This window comes from Dendrobates tinctorius, unplaced genomic scaffold, assembly GCF_039654945.1.
Source record: "Dendrobates tinctorius isolate UK_male_01 unplaced genomic scaffold, ASM3965494v1 ptg000011l, whole genome shotgun sequence".
NCBI classification, from domain to species: domain Eukaryota; kingdom Metazoa; phylum Chordata; class Amphibia; order Anura; family Dendrobatidae; genus Dendrobates; species Dendrobates tinctorius.
In genome coordinates, this window is record NW_027361679.1 from 68,477,159 (window position 1) to 68,501,848 (window position 24,690).

Below are 24,690 nucleotides of genomic sequence, written 5' to 3' on the forward strand. Positions count from 1 at the left end.
AGGACATGGGCTACGAGGGCTATTGTCAAGAGGAAGATGAGACATCAGACCCAACAATGCAGACGAGCTGAAGGCTCCTATCAAAGAAGCCTGGACTTGCATAACAGCAGTGCTACAGGCTGATCGCCTCCATGCCACGCCGCATTGATGCAGTAATTGATGCAAAAGGAGCTCCGACAAAGTATTGAGTGCATTTACTGAACATACATTTCAGTAGGCCAACATTTCCGATTTTAAAATCCATTTTTCAAGCTGGTGTTATAAAGTATTCTAATTTACTGAGATAATGACTTTTGGGTTTTCATTGGCTGCAAATGAGGATGAGCGAATAGCTTCGGATGAGTCCTTATCCGAATAGGTGCATCGGTAACCTGGATGCCTGGGCTGTGTGACAGACACCAACACATGCATGGATAGCCCAACAAACAGGCTCTCCATGCATGTGTTGTGACTGTCACACAGCCGCGACACACACAGCTGATTATCGTGAGCGCTCCAGGCATCCGCTTTCTGATGCAGCTATTCGGTAAGTGCTATAGCTATACGCATAAAGACTTATCCAAAGCTATTTGTTCATCTTTAGCTGTAAGCCATAATCACCAACATAACAGAAATAAACACTAGAAATAGATCACTCTGTTTGTAGTGACTCTATTTAAATGGAACCTGTCAGCAGTTTTGACCGATATAAGACGCGGCCACTGCCTTTCAGGGCTTATCTACAGCATTCTATAATGCTGTAGATAAGCCCCCGATCTGACCTGAGAGAGAAGAAAAATAAGTTTTATTATACTCACCCAGGGGGGCGGACCGGTCCGATGGGTGTCGCAGGTCCGGGTCTGACGCCTCCCATCTTCTTACGATGTGCCCTCCTGCTGGCTTCATCACTCCCCTGTTGAGGGCAGAGCAAAGTACTGCAGTGCGCAGGTGCTGGGAAAGATCAGAGAGACCCAGCGCCTGCGCACTGCAGTACTTTACTCTGCCCTCAACAGGGCAGAGAAGTATGCCTGCGCAGGAGCGCGATGAAGAAGCAGGAGGACGGCATCGCAAGAAGATGGGAGGCGTCGGACCAAGACCTGCAATGGACCGGACCGCACCGAACCACCCCCGGTAACTTATTTTTGTTATCTAGAATTTTGGATTGGGGGCTGACAAGCTGCTGACAGGTTCACTATAAGTTCCCTTTTTGTATTGAAGAACTGAAATTAACTTTTAGATGATATTTTAATTTAGTGAAAAGCACTTGTAGTTCTTCTGATTCGCTATGTCTCTTTCCTCTTGAGCAGTCATTGTAGGACCTTAGCTTGTTGCTAGTGGTCGTAACCTTGGATACCCACAGTCCTGCAATCCCTGCACATGAGGAAAGCGACATAGCAAATTATTATTATTAAATAATTAAACCTACCTACTACAGTGGGTATGGAAAGTATTCAGACCCCTTTAAATTTTTCACTCTTTATTTCATTTGGTAAATTCAAAAAAGTTCATTTTTTTTCTCATTATTGCACACTATGCACCCCATCTTGACTGAAAAAAAAACAAAACAAATGTAGAAATTTTTGCAAGTTTATTAAGAGAAAAAATGAAATATCACGTTGTCATAAGTGTTCAGACCCTTTGCTCAATATTGAGCAAGTGAGTAAATCTGCTATATAAAGGCGATCTACTCATCACCGCTATGTAGCAGAGCCGATCGGGTAGTGGCAGTTTCTTGTCTCCGATGGAGACTATTGAAGCATGCCAAAAGTATGAAAAAAAAAAGTTTTTAAAAATATGAAAAAAATATAAATATACCCCCCTTTCGCCCCATTCAAAATAAAACAATACAAATAAAATCAAACACACACATTCGGTATCGCCGCGTCCAGAATCGCCTGATCTATCAATAAAAAAAAAAAATTAATCTGATCGCTAAACGGTGTAGCGAGAAAAAAATTCAAAATGCCAGAATTACGTTTTTTTAGGTCGCCACGACATTGGATTAAAATGCAATAACGGGAAATCAAAAGATTGTATCTGCACCAAAATGGTATATTTGAAAATGTCTGCTCGGTACGCAAAAAATAAGCCCTCACCCAACCTCAAATCACAAAAAATGGAGACGCTACAGGTCTCTGAAAATGGCGCAGTTTTTTTTAACAAAGTTTGTAATTTTTTTTCACCACTTGAATAAAACAGAACCTAGACATGTTTGGTGTCCATGAACTCATAAGACCTGGAGAATCATAATGGCAAGGTCAATTTTATCATTTAGTGAACCTAGCAAAAAAGCCAAGCAAAACAAGTGTGGGATTGCACTTTATTTTTGCAATTTCACCGCACTTGGAATTTTTTTCCCATTTTCTAGTACAATAAATGGTAAAACTAATGGTGTCGTTCAAAAGTACAACTCGTCCCACAAAAAACAAGCCGTCACACGGCCATATTGATGGAAAAATAAAAAAGTTATGGCTCTGGGAAAAAAAAATGAAAATGCAAAACCAAAAAAAGCTCCAGGGTTAAGGGGTTAAAGCCTCCCTCCTCCATTTATGTTCCTATTGAAATTGCTATAACTGGAAAATAAGTAACTGCATCAGTTTGGCACCAATTGTGAGAGCCATATCCCAGCAGTCTCTGAAGGTGAGATATTTGTCACTCTGCTGTACCAGAATATTGCCTTCCTACACACAGTGCCCTTCATATGCTGTGTACCACTGTATGCAATCTCGTCAGCCCAGATCTATCCCGACTTCGTTTGTGTGTCCAGTGTGCTGTAATCAGTGACCCGTTGCCTGTATTGGCTGTGTGCGTTACATGTACATCTTTATTCTGTAGGTGTGCATGTTGTGCTCGGTGGGATATCACCTCTTTTGTTGTCACCGCTCGGAGAAAACCAGCCGGCGATGGATGGCGCTGGATTATGCTGGCATTTCTATCGGCATCTTGGGCTGCTATGTCTCTGGGGTGTTTTACGCTTTCTACTGTAACAATGTAAGTAATCCTTCATTCCCAGTTTTCAGACTTGATCAGTGAAGGAAACCATTCATTTCCTGGCTCAAATCAATGAAGCCATCACATTGGTTCCCAGTGCCCGAGGCAAGGTTTTATTTTGTATTCTCCAGACCTTGAGTCTTATTTATCTTGCTAATGAGCACTGTTGGGAGCTGAAGTCCACATAATTTTCATGAGTGAATTTCCATATTAAAAATAATGAGTGAAGGGACATCTGAACTCGTGCCTTCTGTGTGTCCTGTTTGAACACGCTTTGCCAAGTGCATCTGCAGCGGGAGAGCTTACACAGCAGTACTTCAAAAAGAGCCTTTATGGCAGCAAGACGAATGCCAGCGGAGTCATTTGGGGTTCATTAGCTATATTCTGTAATTGTGAACGGATTATATATGGGATGTGGCATGACTTCTGCAATCCTTACTCTCTTGTATCCTCTAAAAGGGTTTGGGGCAAAACCAATTTTTCCGTACCACGCTGAACAGATCCCAAGCATGTGCAACTTTCACGTAGCATAGGACATCATAGTTCTCCTGGGTCATGCTGTAACATATGGATACTGTGCTTTGTTATCTGTAACTAATCTTCTTTACATTATTAAAAATAAGAAGCGCTGTGGCTTGTGGTCTAGCACCAACCACAGTAATGTGACGTGTGGAGGTGCAGCCAGTGACCTGGAAGAGAAAGGAGACAGAACCTCGTCTGTTATGCGCATGCAGAGAAACCTTCCACCCCCTCCGCATAGATGTAAAAAACAGCATATCCTTCATTAACAGGTTTCAGGTGCTGTCCCTTAAATATGGATATGTGGGACATGGACTAGACCAATTCTGTTTTATGATGCAGTAAAAAAGGAATTCAATATTTTAGATAAATTGGGGGAAAAAAGCCATGGTTAATTCTTTTGCCCCTTAAAGAGGACTCCAGAAACTCTTGTGAGCCATGCCTTATTGTAAAAACCACAACTGTCACAATTAGCACAATGTAAAAAGGCCTATATCTCTAGTACTGTATGGCAGATAAAAATAAAGAAATAATGGAACACTTGGGATCAGCAATAACTGGCCACTTTTGATCTGGCCACTTGTCTTCATTAAGGCCTATTTTGGCCTTTAAGGCACAGATTTTTCTGCCATCCTTTGTACCGTAGATTGCTATAATCTTTTTATTTACACGTTTGTTACCACATATGTAAAGTTTTTCACTTGCACAATGAAGGCAGCATTTTCCTTTCTTGCACTATGCCATTCTAAGAGTCACAATTTTTTTTTTTTTTCCATTGCTGTTGCACCATGAAGGATATATTTTTTTTGTCCAGCAAATTATATTTGTCTGTAGTGCAATTTAGGAAAATGGGGGTTGCCTCTTATAATCTGAATATAGCTTTCGGAGGAGGCTGCAGTGGAGCGGGATCACATGAGGCAGGGTCACTGCTGCAGGAAGCTGGCAGCAGAGGGTGTAGGGCGATGCTGCGGACCCCAGGCTGGGAGCAGGGGGTGTTTGGGCTTCAAAGGGCCCTAGGTTTTCACAAAATGTTAGCAGAGTCTCCGCACTTCCCATTGTTTTCACTGTGGTGGACTTCAGGAAAATGGCAGCTGGAGACAGCGCATGTGCAGATTAAGAACAGTGCAGAAACATTATTTTTAAACACCTCCAATTGTGGAACTTATTAATACTGTAAGTTCCATTGATTAAAATGTACTTTATTCTTGGGAAAACCCCTCTAAGGGAAACTTGGCTACATCTGTAGATTTTATTCTATAGACGTCAAATTTGATTTGTTTTCTGATCTTCATTCCTTGTCTTCTTTGCCTTTTATTGCAGTACTGGCGGCAGGTATATTTAATCACGGTGCTGGCTATGATCCTGGCTGTGTTCTTCGCACAGATTCATCCTAGCTACCTCACACAACAGTGGCACAGGCTGCGCTCTGTTATATTCTGTTTGGTGTCTGGTTATGGCGTTATTCCTACTGTCCACTGGATTTGGCTCAATGGAGGGATTGGCGCCTCTATCGTCCAGGTGGGTACTTAGTAACAAGTAGGTTTTGGACATCAGTGACATTGAGTGGATTCTCTTTACTGTCTGCATTTCTTCTTTTTCTAGGAGTTTGCTCCCCGTGTTATTGTCATGTATCTGATCGCAGCATCCGCTTTTCTGTTTTATATTTCTAAGGTTCCTGAGAGATATTTTCCAGGTAACAAACTATAAAATATAGCCTTATTTTAGTCCTTGGCGTTTTTATAGCTTTCTGTTTGTTCTTTTGTATGCCCTAATTGCTAAATGTAGTCTTTTGCTACCCATTGTGATAGGTGTAGGTTAATTTTAGGGCCAAAAAAATGTCCTTGACTTACACATACTATATATACTAAATAGTGTACTAGAAATAGGGAAAAAATTTCAAAGTGCGGGGAAATTGGAAAAACAGTTTTTTGTTTTTTTTTTTGTTTTGTTTTCTTTTTACCATGTTTACTAAATGCTAAAACTGACCTGCCATTATGATTCTCCAGGTTAATACAATTTTGTAGATTTTTAAATTGTTTTTTATTTAATTGATGAATAATCCAAAGTTTTTTTTGTTTTGTTTTTTGTTTTTTTTTTAAAATGCCATTTTTTTGAGAGCCATAGCCTGTCCATTTTTCATGGTTTGGGTCTGAGTGAGGGCTTATTTTTGGACGCTGAGCTGACGTTTTTATTGATACCAATTTGGTGTAGATACGATCTTTTGATCTGCTATTATTGCATTTTTAAGGCGCCCAGAAGTAATTCTGGCATTTTTTTTTTTTTTCCCTTTTACTCCGTTTACCGATCGGATTATTTCTTTTTATATATTGATTGGGCGATTCTGAACCATTCTCATACCAAATATGTGTATATTCTATTTTATTGTTTTATTTTGAATGGGGGTGATTTTAATAAAAATTTTTTATATTTTTCAAAAAGTTTAATAACTTTTATTTTTTTCTTTTCACTTTTTGCTAGCTTTAATAGTCTCCATGGGAGACTAGAAGCTGCGATCATCTGATCGCTTGTGTCACACACAGCAGGGCTTCAGCTCTCCTCTATGTAGCAGAAATGCTCACTTGCTATGAGTGATGACCTCTCATAGCAGCCCGGTGATGTCAACCACAGGGATCTGCTGCAGACCCCGGGTTGTCACGCCAATCCATTGGCGACCCGTGGTCATGTTACACGGGCGCTGTTGGGCATGCTTTGCAATGCGCTTCCAGCGCGTACATGTTAGATGCCGATGTCACAGATTGAAAGCGGCCTTTAACATGTTAACAGTCACGTGTGGATGGCGATTCCCCACACGATTTTTAGGGACACATGTCAGCTGTTCAGATCAGCTGTCATGTGTCGGAAAAGGTGCAGGCTTATCTCCAGAGCCCACACCAAACAGCGGGAGGCACCCAATGACGGACACTGCACAACATTGGGTGTTAAGGGGTTAAAGTTAATAGAAAATTTGTTAATTGGGTTTGAGATCAGGGGGTTCAAGTTCTTCCACAGCAAACTATCCCCATCATGTCTTTCTGGACCTTGCTTTGTGCACTGGGGTATAGTCATGCTATGGACCTTCTTCAATCTGTTCCCACAAAGTTGGAAACATATAATAGTTCATAATGTCTTGATATGCTGACAGCTTAAGATTTTCCTTCACGGTAACTTCTGCGCCTAGCCGTGATACTCACGGATAGTACTCATATTTGTAATAGTTTATTGGTCCATCTACATGTCTGTGGTTTTTTGCTGAAAATTGCAGAGGCGCACAGATGCAATTCTATACTATTAATATAGGCACATGTGTGTTTCCTTGCAAACTACTAATGGGCATTTGTTTGGTGTACTTTTTAGTACCTCTGACCTGCCGTTCCACTATTTTAGTGATGTGCATTGTCGGTTACCCTTTTGTCTGCTCTTTATTCTTAATGTAATCAAGTTTTAATAACTTTGTTTTATATACACACTGTATATATAGGGGTTGGACAAAATAATGGAAACACCTAACGTTTTGGCATCATAATCTTCGGACATGTTATAAACATGCAAACCGTGACATATGGTACTGTTTTGTAGTTGATTATTTGTGTTACGTGATATGTGTTACGTGATATGTGTATGTAAATTAACTGTTTGTTTTGCAGAATTGTAAGAACATTGATGAGAATCTGATACCAATGGCAGACCTCTCGGATTTTCAAAGAGGCCAAATTGTTGGTGCTCGTATGGCAGGCGCTAGTGTAACAGAAAGTGCCCGAATGCTTGGCGTGTCAAGAAGTACTGTCTCCAAAGTAATGACTGCGTTTGAAAGAGAAGGGAAAAACGTCCGCAGCAAAGCACAGGTCCGGCCGAAAGTCGAAGTTGACTGAGAGAGACTGTCGGACTCTAAAGCGAATTGTGAGAGAGGATCGCAAGACCATGGCTCCGAAAATCACTGCTAAGCTCAGTGAACACCTACAGAACCCAGTTTCCACGAAAACTGTTCGTCGGGAGCTGCACAAATCTGGATTCCACGGAAGAGCTGCAATTAGAAAACCGCTGCTCTCAATGACATGTTTCCAAGCGTTTAGAGTGGTGTACAAACCTCCAGAATTGGTCCCCCAAGCAGTGGAAACGTGATATTCTCAGACGAATCATCGTTTACCCTATTTCCGACCTCCGGCCGAGTGTGCGTTTGGAGACAGCCGAAAGAAGCATTCCATCCAGACTGTCTTCTCCCAACCGTAAAACATGGTGAAGGTTCTGTGATGATCTGGGGTGCTATTTCGTGGAGATCCGCCGGGCCAATGATATCCCTTCATGGAAGCATTAACAGCCGAGATTATTTAGGCATTTTGGTGACCAAGTGCATCCTATGGTTCAAGCACTGTTCCCGGAGGGGAACGCCACCTTTCAGGATGATAATGCACCAATTTATACAGCTAGAATCGTTCAAGCATGGCACGAGGAACATTCTAATGAAGTTGAGCATCTCATCTGGCCCGCACAATCCCCAGACCTCAACATTGAGCGTTTATGGTCGATTTTAGAGATTCAAGTTAGACGTCGATTTCCGCCGCCATCGTCGCTCAAAGAACTGGAGGGTAATTTAACTGAAGAATGGGCTACAATTCCTTTGGAAACAATTCAAACCTTGTATGAATCCATACCTCGGAGAATTGAGGCTGTAATCGCCGCAAAAGGTGGACCGACCTACACCATATTAAACTAACTTTTGTTGATGTTTCCAGGTGTTTCCATTATTTTGTCCAACCCCGGTATATAAAATGTGTGAGTGTGTGTGTATCGGCCATGCCCACTCTACATAGCCCCACCCAATTACGAAGCAACTTTCATTTCACCAGAGCTGTTAAAAAGAAGCTGAGATGTGATTGGTTGCTATGAGCAACAGTTTTCCCACTCCACAAAACCTCAGCAGACACTGACTTGGTGGGAGAAATCTAGAATCCTTGGGAGCATAAGCTCCCAGCCATTGTCTGCCCCCTAGAAAGGAGCAGAGAGCACATGACAGAAATGAATCGCCCCTTCCCGTGCCCATATATGATGAGTCACCGAAGAAGGGAAAAAACAAAATACCAGCTAAGTCCAGAAAAACCAGAGAGGTTGGCAGCTATCGGATTGCAGACCCCTGAACCTATCCACACCAACTAGCAGTAGCCGTGGGGGGTTCCTACGGTGCCCTAGACCCCTCGATCACAGCCAGAGAACTATATATAGCCTAAAGACAGAAAGGGGAAAAATTAAGCTGCCCCAGAGCAGACCCCAAAGCAATAGGCAGCCCCCAACATATAATGATGGTGAAGCAAGATAAAAACACTAACACAGCTAGAAAGATAGGTTGAGCAAATGATGGGGCCCAAGCTAACTACATAGGACAGGATAGGAAAGCTGCTGTCTGCCATCCGCAAAAACCCTATCAAATGGAGCCAACCGACTGATAGGAAAAACAGGCCCTGAAGTCGCTAGGCTTCAAAAGACTATATCAGCACTCAGGTATATTCTGAAGACAGAGCAAAATAACAGATGAGAGACAAAAATGGAATTCAGCTCACCCCCGGCCGGGGATGGCAGAACTCCCAAAAAACAAGGCAAAACAAAACTGAAGAGTACAAAGCAGAGCAGAAAAACTTAGCTTTGAGATGCAGGAATCAGACTGGTCTCCAAGAATCCAGCAGGAAAATCACCAGCCAGGAAGAAGGGCGTCGTCAGCCTTATATCCAGTCCTCAATTCCAGCCACCCAGTCATCATCTAGCTGCCCAGGTGTTTGGCAATCAGTCTCACTACCTTCCTTCACTAGAGGAGGGAGTTCATCAGACCTCAATGGTGAAGGGAAAAATGAACTCACAACAGTACCTCCCCCTTGAGGAGGGGTCACCGAACCCTCATCCATGCCACCAGGGCGATCTGGGTGAGCCCGATGAAAGGCACGCACCAATCTTTCGGCATGAGGCAGAGACCCAGGAATTATCCTCCTGACCATAACCCTTCCACTTAACCAAATACTGGAGTCTCCGTCTAGCCAGACGGGAATCCAGTATCTTCTCCACCTCATATTCCATGTTACCTTCAACCAATATAGGGTCAGGAGGTGCCACCACAGGAACTACTGGTTCAACAAACCTCTTCAACAAGGACTTATGAAACACATTATGAATTTTAAATGTGACAGGAAGAGCCAACCGAAAAGAGACCGGATTAATAATCTCCAAAATCTTGTAAGGTCCAATAAATCTAGGCTTAAACTTAGGAGAAGCCACCTTCATAGCGATATTTTTTGATGACAACCAAACCATATCACCCACCTTAAACTGGGGACCAACGGTCCTACGCCGGTTGGAAAACCGCTGGGCCTTTTCCTGGGAGAGAGACAACTTATCCACTACTTGGTCCCAGATCTGGTGCATTCTCTCCACCACAGTGTTAACACCTGGGCAGGCAGAAGGCTCCACCTGCCCTGAAGAAAATCGAGGGTGAAAACCAAAGTTACAAAAAAAAGGTGACATCAAAGTGGCAGAACTAGCTCTATTATTTAAAGCAAATTCGGCCAAGGGCAAAAATGAAACCCAATCATCCTGATCGGCAGAAATAAAACATCTCAAATACGACTCCAAAGTCTGGTTTGTTCTCTCCGTCTGCCCATTGGTCTGAGGGTGAAACGCAGAGGAGAAGGACAACTGAATTCCCAGCTTGGAACAGAAAGTTCTCCAAAATCTAGAAACAAACTGAACTCCTCTGTCAGATACAATGTTCTCAGGAATCCCATGCAAGCGAACCACCTGTTGCAAAACAAGGGCACCAACTCAGAGGAAGATGGCAACTTAGGGAGTGGTACAAGATAGACCATCTTAGAGAATCTATCACAAATCACCCAAATAAGTCATTCTCTGAGAGACAGGCATATCAGAGATAAAATCCATTGAAATATGGGTCCATGGCCTCCTGGGCACCGGCAAAGGCATCAACAAGCCACTAGAGCGAGAACAAGGTTTAGACCGGGAGCAAGTCCCACAGGACTGCACAAAATTCCTGACATCACGAGACAAGGCGGGCCACCAAAAAGATCGACTCACCAGATCTCTAGTACCAATAATACCTGGATGACCAGCCAATGCAGAGTAATGAACTTCAGACATCACTCTCTTCCTCCACTGGTCAGGAACATACAACTTTCCACTGGGACAACGCTCAGGTTTGTCCTCCTGAAACTCTTCCAGAGCACGTCTCAAATCGGGCGAGATGGCAGAAAGAACTACCCCCTCGCCTAAGATGGTAGCAGGCTTAGTCACAACAGGAGAATCAGCAAGGAAACTCCTAGAGAGGGCGTCTGCCTTGACATTCTTAGTGCCCGGAAGAAAAGAGACCACAAAATCAAAACGTGTGAAAAACAAGGCCCACCTAGCCTGTCTAGGATTCAAGCGCTTGGCCGACTCCAGGTAAATCAAATTCTTGTGGTCAGTAAGGACCACGACTTGGTGTTTGGCTCCCTCCAACCAATGTCTCCACTCCTCAAATGCCCATTTCATGGCCAACAGTTCCCGATTCCCCACATCATAGTTACGTTCGGATGGGGAGAACTTTCGGGAAAAGAAAGCACAAGGATTCATTTTAGATGTCACAGGATCTTTTTGGGACAACACCGCTCCTGCAGCAATCTCGGAAGCGTCCACCTCCACCAGAAACGGGAGTGAGACATCAGCTTGCCGCAAAACCGGAGCAGAAGTGAATCTTCGCTTCAGCTCCTGAAAGGAAGAAACAGCCTCCGGAGACCAATTCAGCACATCAGCACCCTTCCTAGTCAAATCCGTCAATGGCTTGGCAATACCAGAAAAATTAGCTATAAATTTCCGATAAAAATTAGCAAAACCCAAAAACTTCTGGAGAGCCTTCAAAGAAGTGGGCTGAACCCAATCATAAATGGCCTGTACCTTGGCCGGGTCCATTTCAATAGTTGACGGAGACAAAATAAATCCCAAAAATGAAATCCTCTGTACCCCAAAAAGGCACTTCGATCCCTTGACATACAGGGAATTCTCCCTCAAAATCCGGAACACAGTCCGAACATGTTCCACATGAGAGTCCCAATTCTTGGAGAAGATCAAAATATCATCCAGATAGATAATCAAAAATTTATCCACAAAGTCTCGGAATATATCGTTCATGAAGCACTGGAAGACAGAAGGAGCATTTGTGAGCCCAAAAGGCATCACCAGGTACTCAAAATGTCCCTCCAGAGTTTTAAACGCCATCTTCCATTCATCCCCATGCTTAATGCGAATAAGATTATACGCCCCCCTGAGGTCAAGCTTGGTAAACCAGCAAGCACCTTTAACTCTGGAGAATAGATCAGAAATCAGGGGTAACGGATACTGATATTTAACCGTAATTTTGTTGAGGGCACGATAGTCAATACAAGGCCTTATTGAACCATCCTTTTTAGCCACGAAAAAAAAACCAGCACCTAAGGGTGAAGAGGATGGTCTAATATGACCCTTCTCCAATGCCTCCTTAATATAGGATCGCATAGCCTCGTGCTCGGGTACAGATAAATTGAAAAGCCGACCCTTGGGAAATTTACACCCAGGGCTCAGCTCAGTTGTACAGTCATAACTCCTATGAGGAGGCAAAGACGCAGACTCATTCTCACTAAATACATCATAAAAGTCAGCCAAATAGTCAGGAACATCATGTGACTGGGGACAGGTGGAGAAAACAGGAGCATCACTAAGGGCACACCGACAACCCCAACTCACCACAGACAAAGATTTCCAATCCAGAACTGGATTATGGATTTGCAACCAGGGAAACCCCAGAACAATGGTATCATGCAAATTATGCAACACCAAAAATCTGCAATTTTCTTGATGGTCTGGGGCGACCCGCATTACCACCTGGGTCCAAAACTGAGGGTTATTCTTCGCCAAAGGAGTAGCATCAATACCCCTCAAAGGGATAGGCGTCCGCAGAGGTGTCATAGGAAATCCACAACGTTTAGCAAAATCCAAGTCCATCAGGTTCAGAGCTGCTCCTGAATCCACAAAAGCCTTGGCGGAAAATGTGGACAGGGAGCAGATCAGAGTAATTGCCAGAAGAAACTTAGGTTGAACACCACCCACAGAAAATGTGTGTGCACAACGTTTCTCTCGTTTAGGGCAGACAGAAATAATATGCGAGACATCTCCACAAAAGAAACACAGCTTATTACGCCTTCTGAACTCCTGACGTTGCGCCCTAGACAAAACTCTATCACATTGCATAGGTCCAGACATTTGTTCAACAGGTGGTAACATCTCTCGTGTAGTTTTGCGTTCACGTAAACGCCGATCCACCTGAATGGCTAATGACATAGAATTGTCAAGACCAGAGGGAACAGGAAATCCCACCATAGTATCTTTTACAGTTTCTGACAAACCCTTCCGAAAGAGGGCTGCCAAGGCACCATCATTCCAGGTAGTAAGGACCGCCCACTTTCGGAATTTTTGACAGTACATCTCTGCCGAATCCCGATCCTGGCTTAATGCCAACATGGTCTTTTCAGCCTGATCAATAGCATTAGGTTCATCATACAACAACCCCAAGGCTTGAAAAAATGCGTTCACATTATTCAGAATAGGATCATCAGGTTTCAAAGAAAACACCCAATCCTGGGGATCGCCGCGCAGCAAAGAGATGACAATTTTAACCTGCTGCGCGGAGTTCCCCGACGAGTTAGGCTTCAAGGCAAAAGATAATTTACAATTATTCTTGAAATTCAAGAATTTAGACCGATCCCCCAAAAATTCATCAGGAGAAGGAATCTTTGGTTCGGGAGCATGTGAATGAGCAAGATAGGCGGAAATTCCCCGCACTTCAGCAGCGAGCTGCTCCACACGATCAGACAATTGCTTCATCTCCATTGAGAGAAAAATTCCCCCTACGGCCTCAGAGATATAGAGGAAAAAATATGCACACAAAAAAAAAAAAAAATTCTGACACTTTTTTTTTTTTTTTTTCTTTTTTTACAATTCTCTCCTGCTATTGAGTACCCTAGGATCTGCGGTATGGCTGGTGATTCTGTTATGATGAGTCACCGAAGGAGGAAAAAACAAAATACCAGCTAAGTCCAGAAAAACCAGAGAGGTTGGCAGCTATCGGATTGCAGACCCCTGAACCTATCCACAACAACTAGCAGTAGCCGTGGGGGGTTCCTACGGTGCCCTAGACCCCTCGATCACAGCCGGAGAACTATATAGCCTAAAGACAGAAAGGGGAAAAACTAAACTGCCCCAGAGCAGACCCCAAAGCAATAGGCAGCCCCCAACATATTACTGTGAATCAAGATGAAAACACTAACACAGATAGAAAGATAGGTTGAGCAAATGATGGGGCCCAAGCTAACTACATAGGACAGGATAGGAAAGCTGCTGTCTGCCATCCGCAAAAACCCTACCAATATGAGCCAACCGACTGATAGGAAAAACAGGCCCTGAAGTCGCTAGGCTTCAAAAGACTATCAGCACTCAGGTATATTCTGAAGACAGAGCAAAATAACAACAGATCAGAGACAAAAATGGAATTCAGCTCACCCCCGGCCGGGGATGGCAGAACTCCCAAAAAACAAGGCAAAACAAAAACAAAACTGAAGAGTACAAAGCAGAGCAGAAAAACTTAGCTTTGAGATGCAGGAATCAGACTGGTCTCCAAGAATCCAGCAGGAAAATCACCAGCCAGGAAGAAGGGCGTCGTCAGCCTTATATCCAGTCCTCAATTCCAGCCACCCAGTCATCATCTAGCTGCCCAGGTGTTTGGCAATCAGTCTCACTACCTTCCTTCACTAGAGGAGGGCGTTCATCAGACCTCAATGGTGAAGGGAAAAATGAACTCACAACACATATACCCATCACACATCCTCCATCCCATAGGCACGTCTTCTTGACCACAACAGGTACACTGCCTGATACCCATAGCAACCAATCACTAAACATCTTTCATTTCACCAGAGATGTTTAAAAGATGAAAGCTGAGCTGTGGTTGGTTGCTATGAGCAACAATTTTCCTTGTAGATAGTTGTGATAACTGAGGCCTATTATTCTTATCATTTCTATGGTGTTATCGTCCTTCTGTAAAGCTGGAAATAACACAATTTCTTACCGTCTGACACAGACCACCGTCTGACACAGACTGCAGGTGGAGCCCAGTATCACACAGCATAGGATTAGATACACGGCTCAGCAGACAGTATCACACAGGATAGGATTAGATACACAGCTCAGCAGACAGTATCATACAAGAAATGATTAGATACACAGGTCAGCCACAGACTGCAGGGGGAGCCCAGTATCACACAGGATAGGATTCGATACACAGCTCAGCAGTCAGTATCACACAGGATTAGATACATGGCTCAGCAGACAGTATCACACAGGATAGGATTCGATACACAGCTCAGCAGTCAGTATCACACAGGATTAGATACACGGCTCAGCAGACAGTATCACACAGGATAGGATTAGACACACGGCTCAGCAGACAGTATCACACAGGATAGGATTAGATACATGGCTCAGCAGACAGTATCACACAGGATAAGATTAGATGCACGACTCAGCAGACTGTATCACACAGGATAGGATTAGATACACGTCTCAGCAGACTATCACACAGGATAGGATTAGATACACGGCTCAGCAGTCAGTATCACACAGGATAGGATTAGATACACGGCTCAGCAGACAGTATCACACAGGATAGGATTAAATACACAGCTCAGCAGTCAGTATCACACAGGATAGGATTAGATACACGTCTCAGCAGACAGTATCACACAGGATAGGATTAGATACACAGCTCAGCAGTCAGTATCACACAGGATAGGATTAGATGCACAACTCAGCAGTCGGTATCACACATGATAGGATTAGATACACGGCTCAGCAACAGGATGTAACAAAGGAGAGGACATTTTCATTCCAAGAATTCCACTCATTCCATCTGATTTGCCTTTTGATTTTAAACGCCTCCAGTTTCCAATTCGACTGGCATTTGCAATGTCCATTAACAAGGTTCATGTAAGGTTATGTAGAGCTGCATACTGGTAAAATGAAATATAGAATATAATTCTTATAGATTGTGTGAAGTGGTAAATTTGCAGTAATTCTGACAGATAAGAACATTATTCTTCCATTACATGTAAATGGGATTTTAAAGACTCTTCTCACATGTCCCGTTATGATATGTTTTTTGTGTCACTGACTGTAGTGGACTCAAAATATTTTCAAAAACGTATACATTTATTAGATACAGATAGAGGGATATCCAGTACTCTTTCCATCAATGACTTGTTTCTTCATAGATGTAGCCACTACCAGTTATTGATACATTATTAGTTAGTACCGGAAGCACAAAAAGAATAACCCCTAAAATTTAGCTTTTAATTCAATGACTAAAAACATTAGTGAAAATGACTAAAAGAAGGAGTAGTAGAGGACAAAAAATGAAGGGAGAAAAAATTGTTTTTAGTTCTCTTCATTATTCAAATATTGGGCCAATGGCTAAGTTACCCTAGTCAGCCCTAATTTCACCCTTCCTAGCCGCGGAGGTTGGCACCCTAGTTGTAGACGATATGGCGCCCCCGCTCAACGTCGGTATCCCTAATAACCCCTACGTCTCCCTGCATATACAAAAAGGGACACAAAAAAGAAACACACACACACTTATAGTACCGAAAGAATAAAGAGACAAAAATGGTCTCATAGATAATACTAAATTGCTATGAACTTATCTCGTAGTATTTCTAACAATATAAGAACCCCAAAAAGACTTATCTCGGAGTCAAAAGAATATAATGGGGTTAATATCCGGCAGCTTAGAGAAGGACTTATCTCGTAGTCACTATGAGATAAGTCCTTCTCTAAGCTGCCGGATATTAACCCCATTATATTCTTTTGACTCCGAGAAGTCTTTTTGGGGTTCTTATATTGTTAGAAATACTACGAGATAAGTTCATAGCAATTTAGTATTATCTATGAGACCATTTTTGTTTCTTTATTCTTTCGGTACTATAAGTGTGTGTGTGTTTCTTTTTTGTGTCCCTTTTTGTATATGCAGGGAGACGTAGGGGTTATTAGGGATACCGACGTTGAGCGGGGGCGCCATATCGTCTACAACTAGGGTGCCAACCTCCGCGGCTAGGAAGGGTGAAATTAGGGCTGACTAGGGTAACTTAGCCATTGGCCCAATATTTGAATACTGAAGAGAACTAAAAACAATTTTTTCTCCCTTCATTTTTTGTCCTCTACTACTCCTTCTTTTAGTCATTTTCACTAATGTTTTTAGTCATTGAATTAAAAGCTAAATTTTAGGGGTTATTCTTTTTGTGCTTCCGGTGTTATTATTGAATATATAATCCCACTGATTAATTTTGAGGTTTGTCTACATTATTAGTTAGTCCTGGAGAGTGGAGGTCCGAAAGATAATTCTCCTAACGTATGTCTCTGATCTAGGGCCGGCTGTGTTCTGGATACAGACTAGCTATATTTCTGTCTGGAATAATTCCAACAGCTCTATGGCACTTGTATGTGTTTCATCCAGCACATCGATTGCTCAACATATTTGTGCACTTATTTTACTCACTTATTTTGCGCCATTCGTTCCACAGTACTTTACAGGTATCATCACTGTCCCCATTGAGGCTCACTATCCTTTCCTATCAGTACGTGTTTGGACTTTGGAGTGTGGGAGAAAATCGGAGAACCTGGAGTAATCCCTCGCAAACACGGGGAGAACATACAGTTTCCTTGTAGATGTTGTCCTTGGTGGGATTTGAACCCAGGACCCCAGCTCTGCAAAGCAACAGTGGTGATCAGTATCATAAGACATTGTAGCAACGACCCCATACCCTTGATGGTAGACTTTTCTGACCACGATAAGACCCGCTGCTGAGGGGTTCAGTGTGGATGAATGTAGTGTTAGAGTGATTAACACAAACCATGGCATGTAATATTGAGATTTAGTTACCATCCTTTTATTTTTGACTGTGTTCTTTAGTGTCCTTTGTATTGTAATACGTTTGTAAAAAAAAAAAATTTTTACAGGACAGCTAAACTACCTTGGTTCCAGTCACCAGCTGTGGCATATTCTTGCAGTGGTCATGTTGTATTGGTGGCACCAATCTACAGTCTACATCATGCAGTACAGACATAGCCAACCATGTCCTCCCCATGTGAATCATTTATGAGGTAAGTGAGGTCACTAGAATTAAACAAGTTGTCGGTGCCCATTGTCTCAACACGGTCATCACATAGGCACACAAGCATTAGCGACTTTTTGTTAGGAACTTAAATAATTCAGTAGTCTCTAATACATGCAAATTAGGGGGTGGGTCACTGAGGAAGCAGTGACCTGTCTGCATTATGAATATATAATCAGAGCACACATGCATGAACCCCGCCTTAGGACACGAGCATATCATTAACACAAAACTGAAAATAAAGACTAAGAAACAGCCACAAGACGGATTTCATCAACCAAGGTAACATTGTAATCAGTATAATGGCGCCAACCTGACACTGTGTGTAGGTTACTCAGCACAATCCTGCTGACCAGTTCCGTTAAGGCAGTCTGAAAACCATTCTAAAACAGACCTTTTGCTTCTCTTCATTAAAGTGAACCTGTCAGCTGGATTGTGCACACTAAACCACACATCGTGTCATATTTCTTGCCTTGGTTGATGAAATCAGTCTTGTGGTTGTTGTGCAATCTTTTTCAGCTTTGCGTTATTGATATGCTTGACGAAAGAAAATCTCCTTCTGCAGACTGGCATTGGCACCTGCGCTGCAACATGACTGCATATAAAATGTGTGTGTAATCCTTTTCTTTCCGATGGATGCTAGTACGCAGGCACCGCCATCTTGCTAGAGAAAAAAAAATTGGCTCCACTTAGATGGTGGTACTTTGCTGGTGCCAGTTTCATTTTTTTTTTTTAAGGAAATTATGGATAACCTGAAAAAAAAGGATTACATGCACATTAAATATGCGATCATACTGCAGCGTATGCGTCACCATCAGAGCACCACATGAAACCCCACACAGGCCACCCTGGATCACGAGCATATCATTAACTTAAAACTGAAAATAAAGATTGCACAACAGCCACAAGACGGATTTCATCAACCAGGCATCATTTGTAATCAGTATAACGGCGTCGACATGTTACTGTGCACAATCCTGCTGACAGGTTCCCATTAATAGTGTTTTTAAAATTTGTTTTTATCTTTTTCTCCCCAGAATCTTCTCATTTCTATTTGAGAATTTGCAGAAGAAATCCTGAATATGGATGCTGGTGTTTTTTTGTTTTTTTTTTAGTTTTTTTAGTTTCTTAACAAACCCATGAGTCATCCATTCATCTGAAGGTTTGCTTCTGGAAAGTCAGCTGGCGTCCTAAGGTGACTGCACTGAGGAGCGAGACGGCATTACCGCCTGCTTTTAAAGCGGTTGGGAATGAAGACACTCTGGGTTGAACTGTAATGATGCATCAGTCATAACTTGATATTTGCAAAGGACACTTCTCACTGAGTTAGTCATGTTATGGCTCTGAGAAGGTGATAATATGAAACATTCCATATCTGTACTTTAAGAAATGTCATTTCGTTTCAGTCTATTGGACAATGTATACAGGCCTGTATATATGTGCCAAATCGGCATGTGAAGATTATTCTCTTTCATGCCACATCATACTGAATACAGTATCAAAAAATTGATGTTCCATCATTAAACAAAATTAGAAAATCCTACACCTTTATACAGTGCGTGTACTGGAAAGCTCTAACACAAGTTAAGCTTTTATTTATTAATTTTGGGTGTGCCTTCCTTATTTATTAACTTAATTTAAGCTAAATCAAATGAAGTTTTAACAAATAGATTTCAATAAAGGTTTTCTTATATTTTTGGTCCCTAGATTTTTTTTCCTCTGTTGAAGAAGAGCATGTTCTAGAATCTAGTTTCCCCATTTCAGCTTATTTATTAACTAAATCTAATAGAAAAATGCAAGCGGAACAGGCAAAGCTGCTGCCATTCGTTCTTCCTGAAATGTACTGTTTTATATTACTCGCTTTTGTAACTTAATGACTATGTACAACGTTGCTGCCTTTCTTAGTGCTACCTAAGCAGCTGAAAATATTTCCCAAATAATGGCCATATATAACGTGCACATTGTAGGGACCACAGTATGCATGTCATCTGCAAAGAAGGAACATTTTCAGGCAATCAACAGGTTTCTCAAGTAGATCTAATTTGCAGGTGATCGTCGCCTTGGGTTTTCAGTTCCACTAGACCACCACCTTTAAAATGCGGCCTACACAATACAGATGACACAACCTGACTTGGTAATCAGCTGATGTTTCCAAAGATTTGGGCAGCCAAAAAGTTCTAATTGTATTCACATAAATGGGCTATCGTGGGTTCCAGTGCAGGAGACCTCCTTTCTAGTGGAGCTTCGCTCTCGGTAATATAGGAGGGATGCATCCCAAAGAATTTTAACTGTTATTGGACATGTTGAGGTATAACATTAATATACTAAGCAAAAACTGATTTTTTTTAATTTTTTTTAAAGAAATTACACTTTTATTTTAGATGTATAGTTCTGATTCAAAATGAGTCATGAGATTTATAGAAATGCATAGTTTCTGAATTCCCATATATTAGGAAGGCACATGTGCAGCTGCTTGAGAAAGCAGTGCTGTGCTCTGTTATCTCCACCAGTCCTGTAGACCACTAGTTAAGTGGAGATGCGCTGATGCCACTTTGTTTTACAAGGGAATTTTAAATGCCCATTCTCAGGATCAATGGTGGTACAAGGCAGGGACCCACCAGTCAGTAATTAGGTGGGGGTCTGTGTCCAGGCTCATTAATACTGGTCTCGTGAGAGCGGATTTTTGTGTAGATTACCTTTAAACAGCAATGATGTACTGCTGTATTGTGGGGAATGTAGGTTTTCATAGTATAAAATGAAAGTATAATTTTTTTTCATCGTCATGTTAAACATAAGGTATATTTATATTGTAGGATTATCATGAACAAGCATTAGTAGGAAAGCTGGTTTTCCCGATAATTGTTCCGTTGCATATAGGCTGCCGATCACCCTATGTATCTGGGTAAAATGATCTTTTGGTTTGCCCACTGATCATAGTTTTTGGCAGTGCAGGGCCTGTGCCACTAAGAAAAATGGCAGCCTAAGCTTAGTGAATGATTTATTACACTGCTTATTTGCCTGTATAACAAAGCTATCCAATGACTGCTAATCAGCAAATATGTTGCAAGACAGTGGTCGTTTAACTCTGCGTGTCACTCTGTAAATGCCCCCATGGTCTAAAAAGGTTTGTGTGGCCAAATAAACATGGGAGGAACCATGGTGAACAGTTTTTAATCAAAGATCTTGCTCCTAAGAGGCCAGCAAACTACTGATAATATTGGGAATAAAGGCTGTTGGTTTATTATTGCCCCCTGCAATCTCTCTTAAAGGGAATCTGTCACCCTTTTTTTGACTATCAGCTGCCGGCATTGACATCAGGGGCTTATCTACAGCATTCTGGTAATTGGTCCGGTCCAATGGGTGTTGCGGTCCGGTCCGACGCCTCCCAACTTCATACGATGCCGTCCTCTTCTTCCCATCCTGTAGTGGCTCCGGCGCAGGCGCACTGCTCTGCCCTGTTGAGGGCAGAGCAGAATACTGCAGTGCATAGGCGCCAGACCTCTCCCGACGCCTGCGTATGAAGATGGGAGGAGCCGGACCGGACGCCCCCTCCGGTGTGTATAATCTAACGTGTTTTTCTTATCTTTTAGGTCACATCTGGGACTTACCTACAGCATTACAGAATGCTGTAGATGAGCCCCTGATGTCAATGCCGGCAGCTGATAGGGCAAAAAAAGGGTGACAGATTCCCTTTAAATGCTTTCACATTGCGTTCTTGCACCCTTTCGGTGACCCCATAGGGGTTACGTCCAAACCCCACACAAAACGGGATTCAGATGTATGCGCAGACGAAGCCTTAGCTTTGCTGGCACCATTATAGCCTAACGTGCATTGTGCCGTTCCTCATCTTCAGACATTTACGCCTACTGGAGGCGGATACACAGATGCAGTCTGCTATGTCTGGGTATTCGCCTCGAGTAGGAGTACAAGCGCGAAAATTATGCAGACTCTGCATTCGCTCTGCCTTCAGCAATTAAGTCCTCTTTGGGACATATGTCCGAATGCTGTTTTGCAGGAGGTTCAGACAGCCCCCGACGGGATCACCGAACAGGTGCCAGAATGCAATGTGAGAGCACCCTTAGACTTTCAGCAGAAACTGTTCACTGGCAGTCTACAAATGCTGGCCACTGGGAGATTCATGAAGGCAACAGGCAAACTGACACATTCAGTTTGAGAACCTAAATTACTGAATTATTATGTAACCTAAAATCGGTAATATTTCAGTGCTGCCACATACAATGTAATGCACATAATGCAAAATGTATAAGGCAAAGGACAATGTGAATGTTTGCTTTTAACTTATGTTTACATATGGAGATGGCATGCAAAAAAGTGTTTATGTACATGCATAAAGTTTCTGAAAAAGTATTCACCCCTTTTGTTTTTTTTTTCCGTTTTATTATGTAACAAGAAAATTGTAATTAAATTGACATGCAAAGGTCCTGTACATGGAATTTTCTGACTTATCCTTTCCAAACCCGAGATGTGATAAGGGTAAGACACCCATCACTCTCGCCTAGTGGCTGTGTGCAGCTCCGGTGGTGGCTAGGTATACATAGTGTGCAGAGCTAGAACAGCACAGTCCCATATACTGTGTATTGGCCAGTCCTGGCGCTGCAGCAAAACTCACATTCACTTTAAAAGGAACCTGACAACGGTTACATGCTGCTCCATCTATGGCCGGCATGTTTCTGGCATCGGCTGTATGAGCTCAGCTAGGTATGTTTGACTCTGAAATGCCGTGCTTGAGTCTTATCCTGCCCTGGAGTGACCGGTTTCTCTTTGCATGTATAGAGAGACCTGACACTCCAGGGCAGCAGGCAGGGAGAAGCTTCTAGTGGCAAGCCTGCCCGACTAGTCTTCCATGCGGCTCTGTCCCCAGGGAGTACATCTTTTCTGAACAGCATTTCAGAGTCCAACATACCTGGCTGAGATGGAACAGCCGGTGTCTGATACATGCTGTCTGTGGTTTTGGGCAGCATGTATCCGCTTTTTTGTTCTCGATAAAGGGAGCAGATCTGCAGCACTTGGGCACGACTACATCATAGTGGCTACAAATAGCTGATCGTGGGGTGATCATATCGCCAATATCACATCAGTGGGGCTGCCATTGTCACCAGTATCAGATCTGATATTTATGACCTATCCTAAAGATGGAACCACTTCAGAAGAATTACAGTGGGTACGTAAAGTATTCAGACCTCTTTTTAAATTTTTCACTTTTTCTTTGCAGCCATTTGGTAAATTCATAAAGTTCATTTTTTTCTCATTAATGTACACTCTGCACCCAATCTTCACTGGAAAAAAACAGAAATGTAGAAAGTTTTGCAAATTTATTAAAAAGAAAAACTGAAATATCACATGGTCATAAGTATTCAGACCCTTTGCTCAGTTTTAAGTAGAAGCACCCTTTTGAGCTAGTACAGCCATGAGTCGTCTTGGGAATTATACAAGTTTTTCATACCTGGATTTGTGTTCTTCTGCCATTTTTCCTTGCAGAACCTCTCCAGTTCCATCAGGTTGGATTGTGAACATTGGCAGACAGCCATTTTCAAGTCTCTCTGGAGATACTCAATTGGGTTTAGGTCAGGGCTCTGGCTGGGCCAGTCAAGAATGGTCACAGAGTTGTTCTGAAGCCACTCCTTTGTTATTTTAGCTGTGTGCTTAGGGTCATTGTCTTGTTGGAAGGTGAACCTTCGGCCAAATCTGAGGTCCAGAGCACTCTGGAAGAGGTTTTCATCCAGGATATCTCTGTACTTGGCGGCATTCATGTTTCCTTCAATTGCAACCAGTCGTCCTGTCCCTGCAGCTTAAACCCCCCCCCCCATAGCATGATGCTGCCACCACCATGTTTCACTGTTGGGATTGTATTGAGCAGGTGATGAGCAGTGCCTGGTTTTCTCCACACATACCACTTAGAATTATCACCAAAAGTTCTATCTTTGTCTCATCAGACCAGGGAATCTTATTTCTCATAGTCTGGGAGTCCTTCATGTGTTTGTTTGTTTTTTTTTTGGTTTTTTTTAGCAAACTATGTGGGCTTTCATATGTCTGACACCGAGGAGAGGCTTCCGTCGGGCCACTCTGCCACAGAGGCCCGACTGGTGGAGGGCTGCAGTGATAGTTGACTTTGTGGAACTTTCTCCTATCTCCCTATTGCATCAGTGGAGCTCAGCCACAGTGATAATTGGGGTCTCTGAGCTCCTTGGCCAGTTCCTTTGACCTCATGATTCTCATGAGGTCTGACATGCACTGTGATCTCTGAGGTCTTACATAGACAGGTGTGTGCCTTTACAAATCAAGTCCTATCAGTTTAATTAAACACAGCTGCACTCCAATAAAGGAGTAGAACCATCTTGAGGAGGATCACAAAGAAATGGACAGCATGTGACTTAAATGAGTTTCTGAGCAAAGGGTCTGAATACTTATGACCATGTGATCTTTCAGTTTTTCTTTTTTAATAAACTTGCAAAAATTTCTACATGTTTTTTGTTTTTTTTTTTCAGACAAGATGGGGTGCAGAGTGTACCTTAATGAGAAAAAAAATGAACTTTTTTGAATTTACCAAATGGCTGTAATGAAACAGAGTGAAAAATTTAAAGGGTTATGAATACTTTCCGTACTCACTGTATGGTAGAACGCAAGATTTCCTTTAATATATCCTATACCCTCCTAGCTTTACACACATTAACTCACTTTTGAACTGTCTCTCTATTTTTTGGTTTCCTATCTGATTCATCAGGTCGTCTTCCTCCATATCTTGGTTGTAAATACTGGCTACCACGGTACCACAATATTATTTTGTATTGTGCATCCATATCTTGGTATAATCGGTGGTCCTGCTGCATGTCATGTGTAACTGATATTTGATAAAGGGGAAAATCCAATTGCCACAAGTGCAGTTTGCTCCCTGCCCCATGCTGTGTGCACAGGGCATGCTTAGCTAGTACGCTGGAAACACGCATGGTACAAGATG

The 24,690-nt window shown here is 42.5% G+C and overlaps 1 protein-coding gene across 2 annotated transcripts in view; it reads left to right on the forward strand.

The window, feature by feature from the left end:
• PAQR3 (progestin and adipoQ receptor family member 3) overlaps positions 1–19,407 on the forward strand; it is a 39,665-nt gene extending 20,258 nt beyond the window's left edge. For both annotated transcript variants that reach the window (XM_073543071.1, XM_073543079.1), the window contains exons 4-8: positions 2,815–2,970; positions 4,810–5,007; positions 5,092–5,182; positions 17,560–17,703; positions 18,752–19,407. In XM_073543071.1, the coding sequence (XP_073399172.1) occupies positions 2,815–2,970; positions 4,810–5,007; positions 5,092–5,182; positions 17,560–17,702 (588 nt within the window). In that variant the 3' untranslated portion in view covers position 17,703; positions 18,752–19,407. The remainder of the gene's footprint in view (positions 1–2,814; positions 2,971–4,809; positions 5,008–5,091; positions 5,183–17,559; positions 17,704–18,751) is intronic.
• Positions 19,408–24,690: the final 5,283 nt, after the last annotated feature.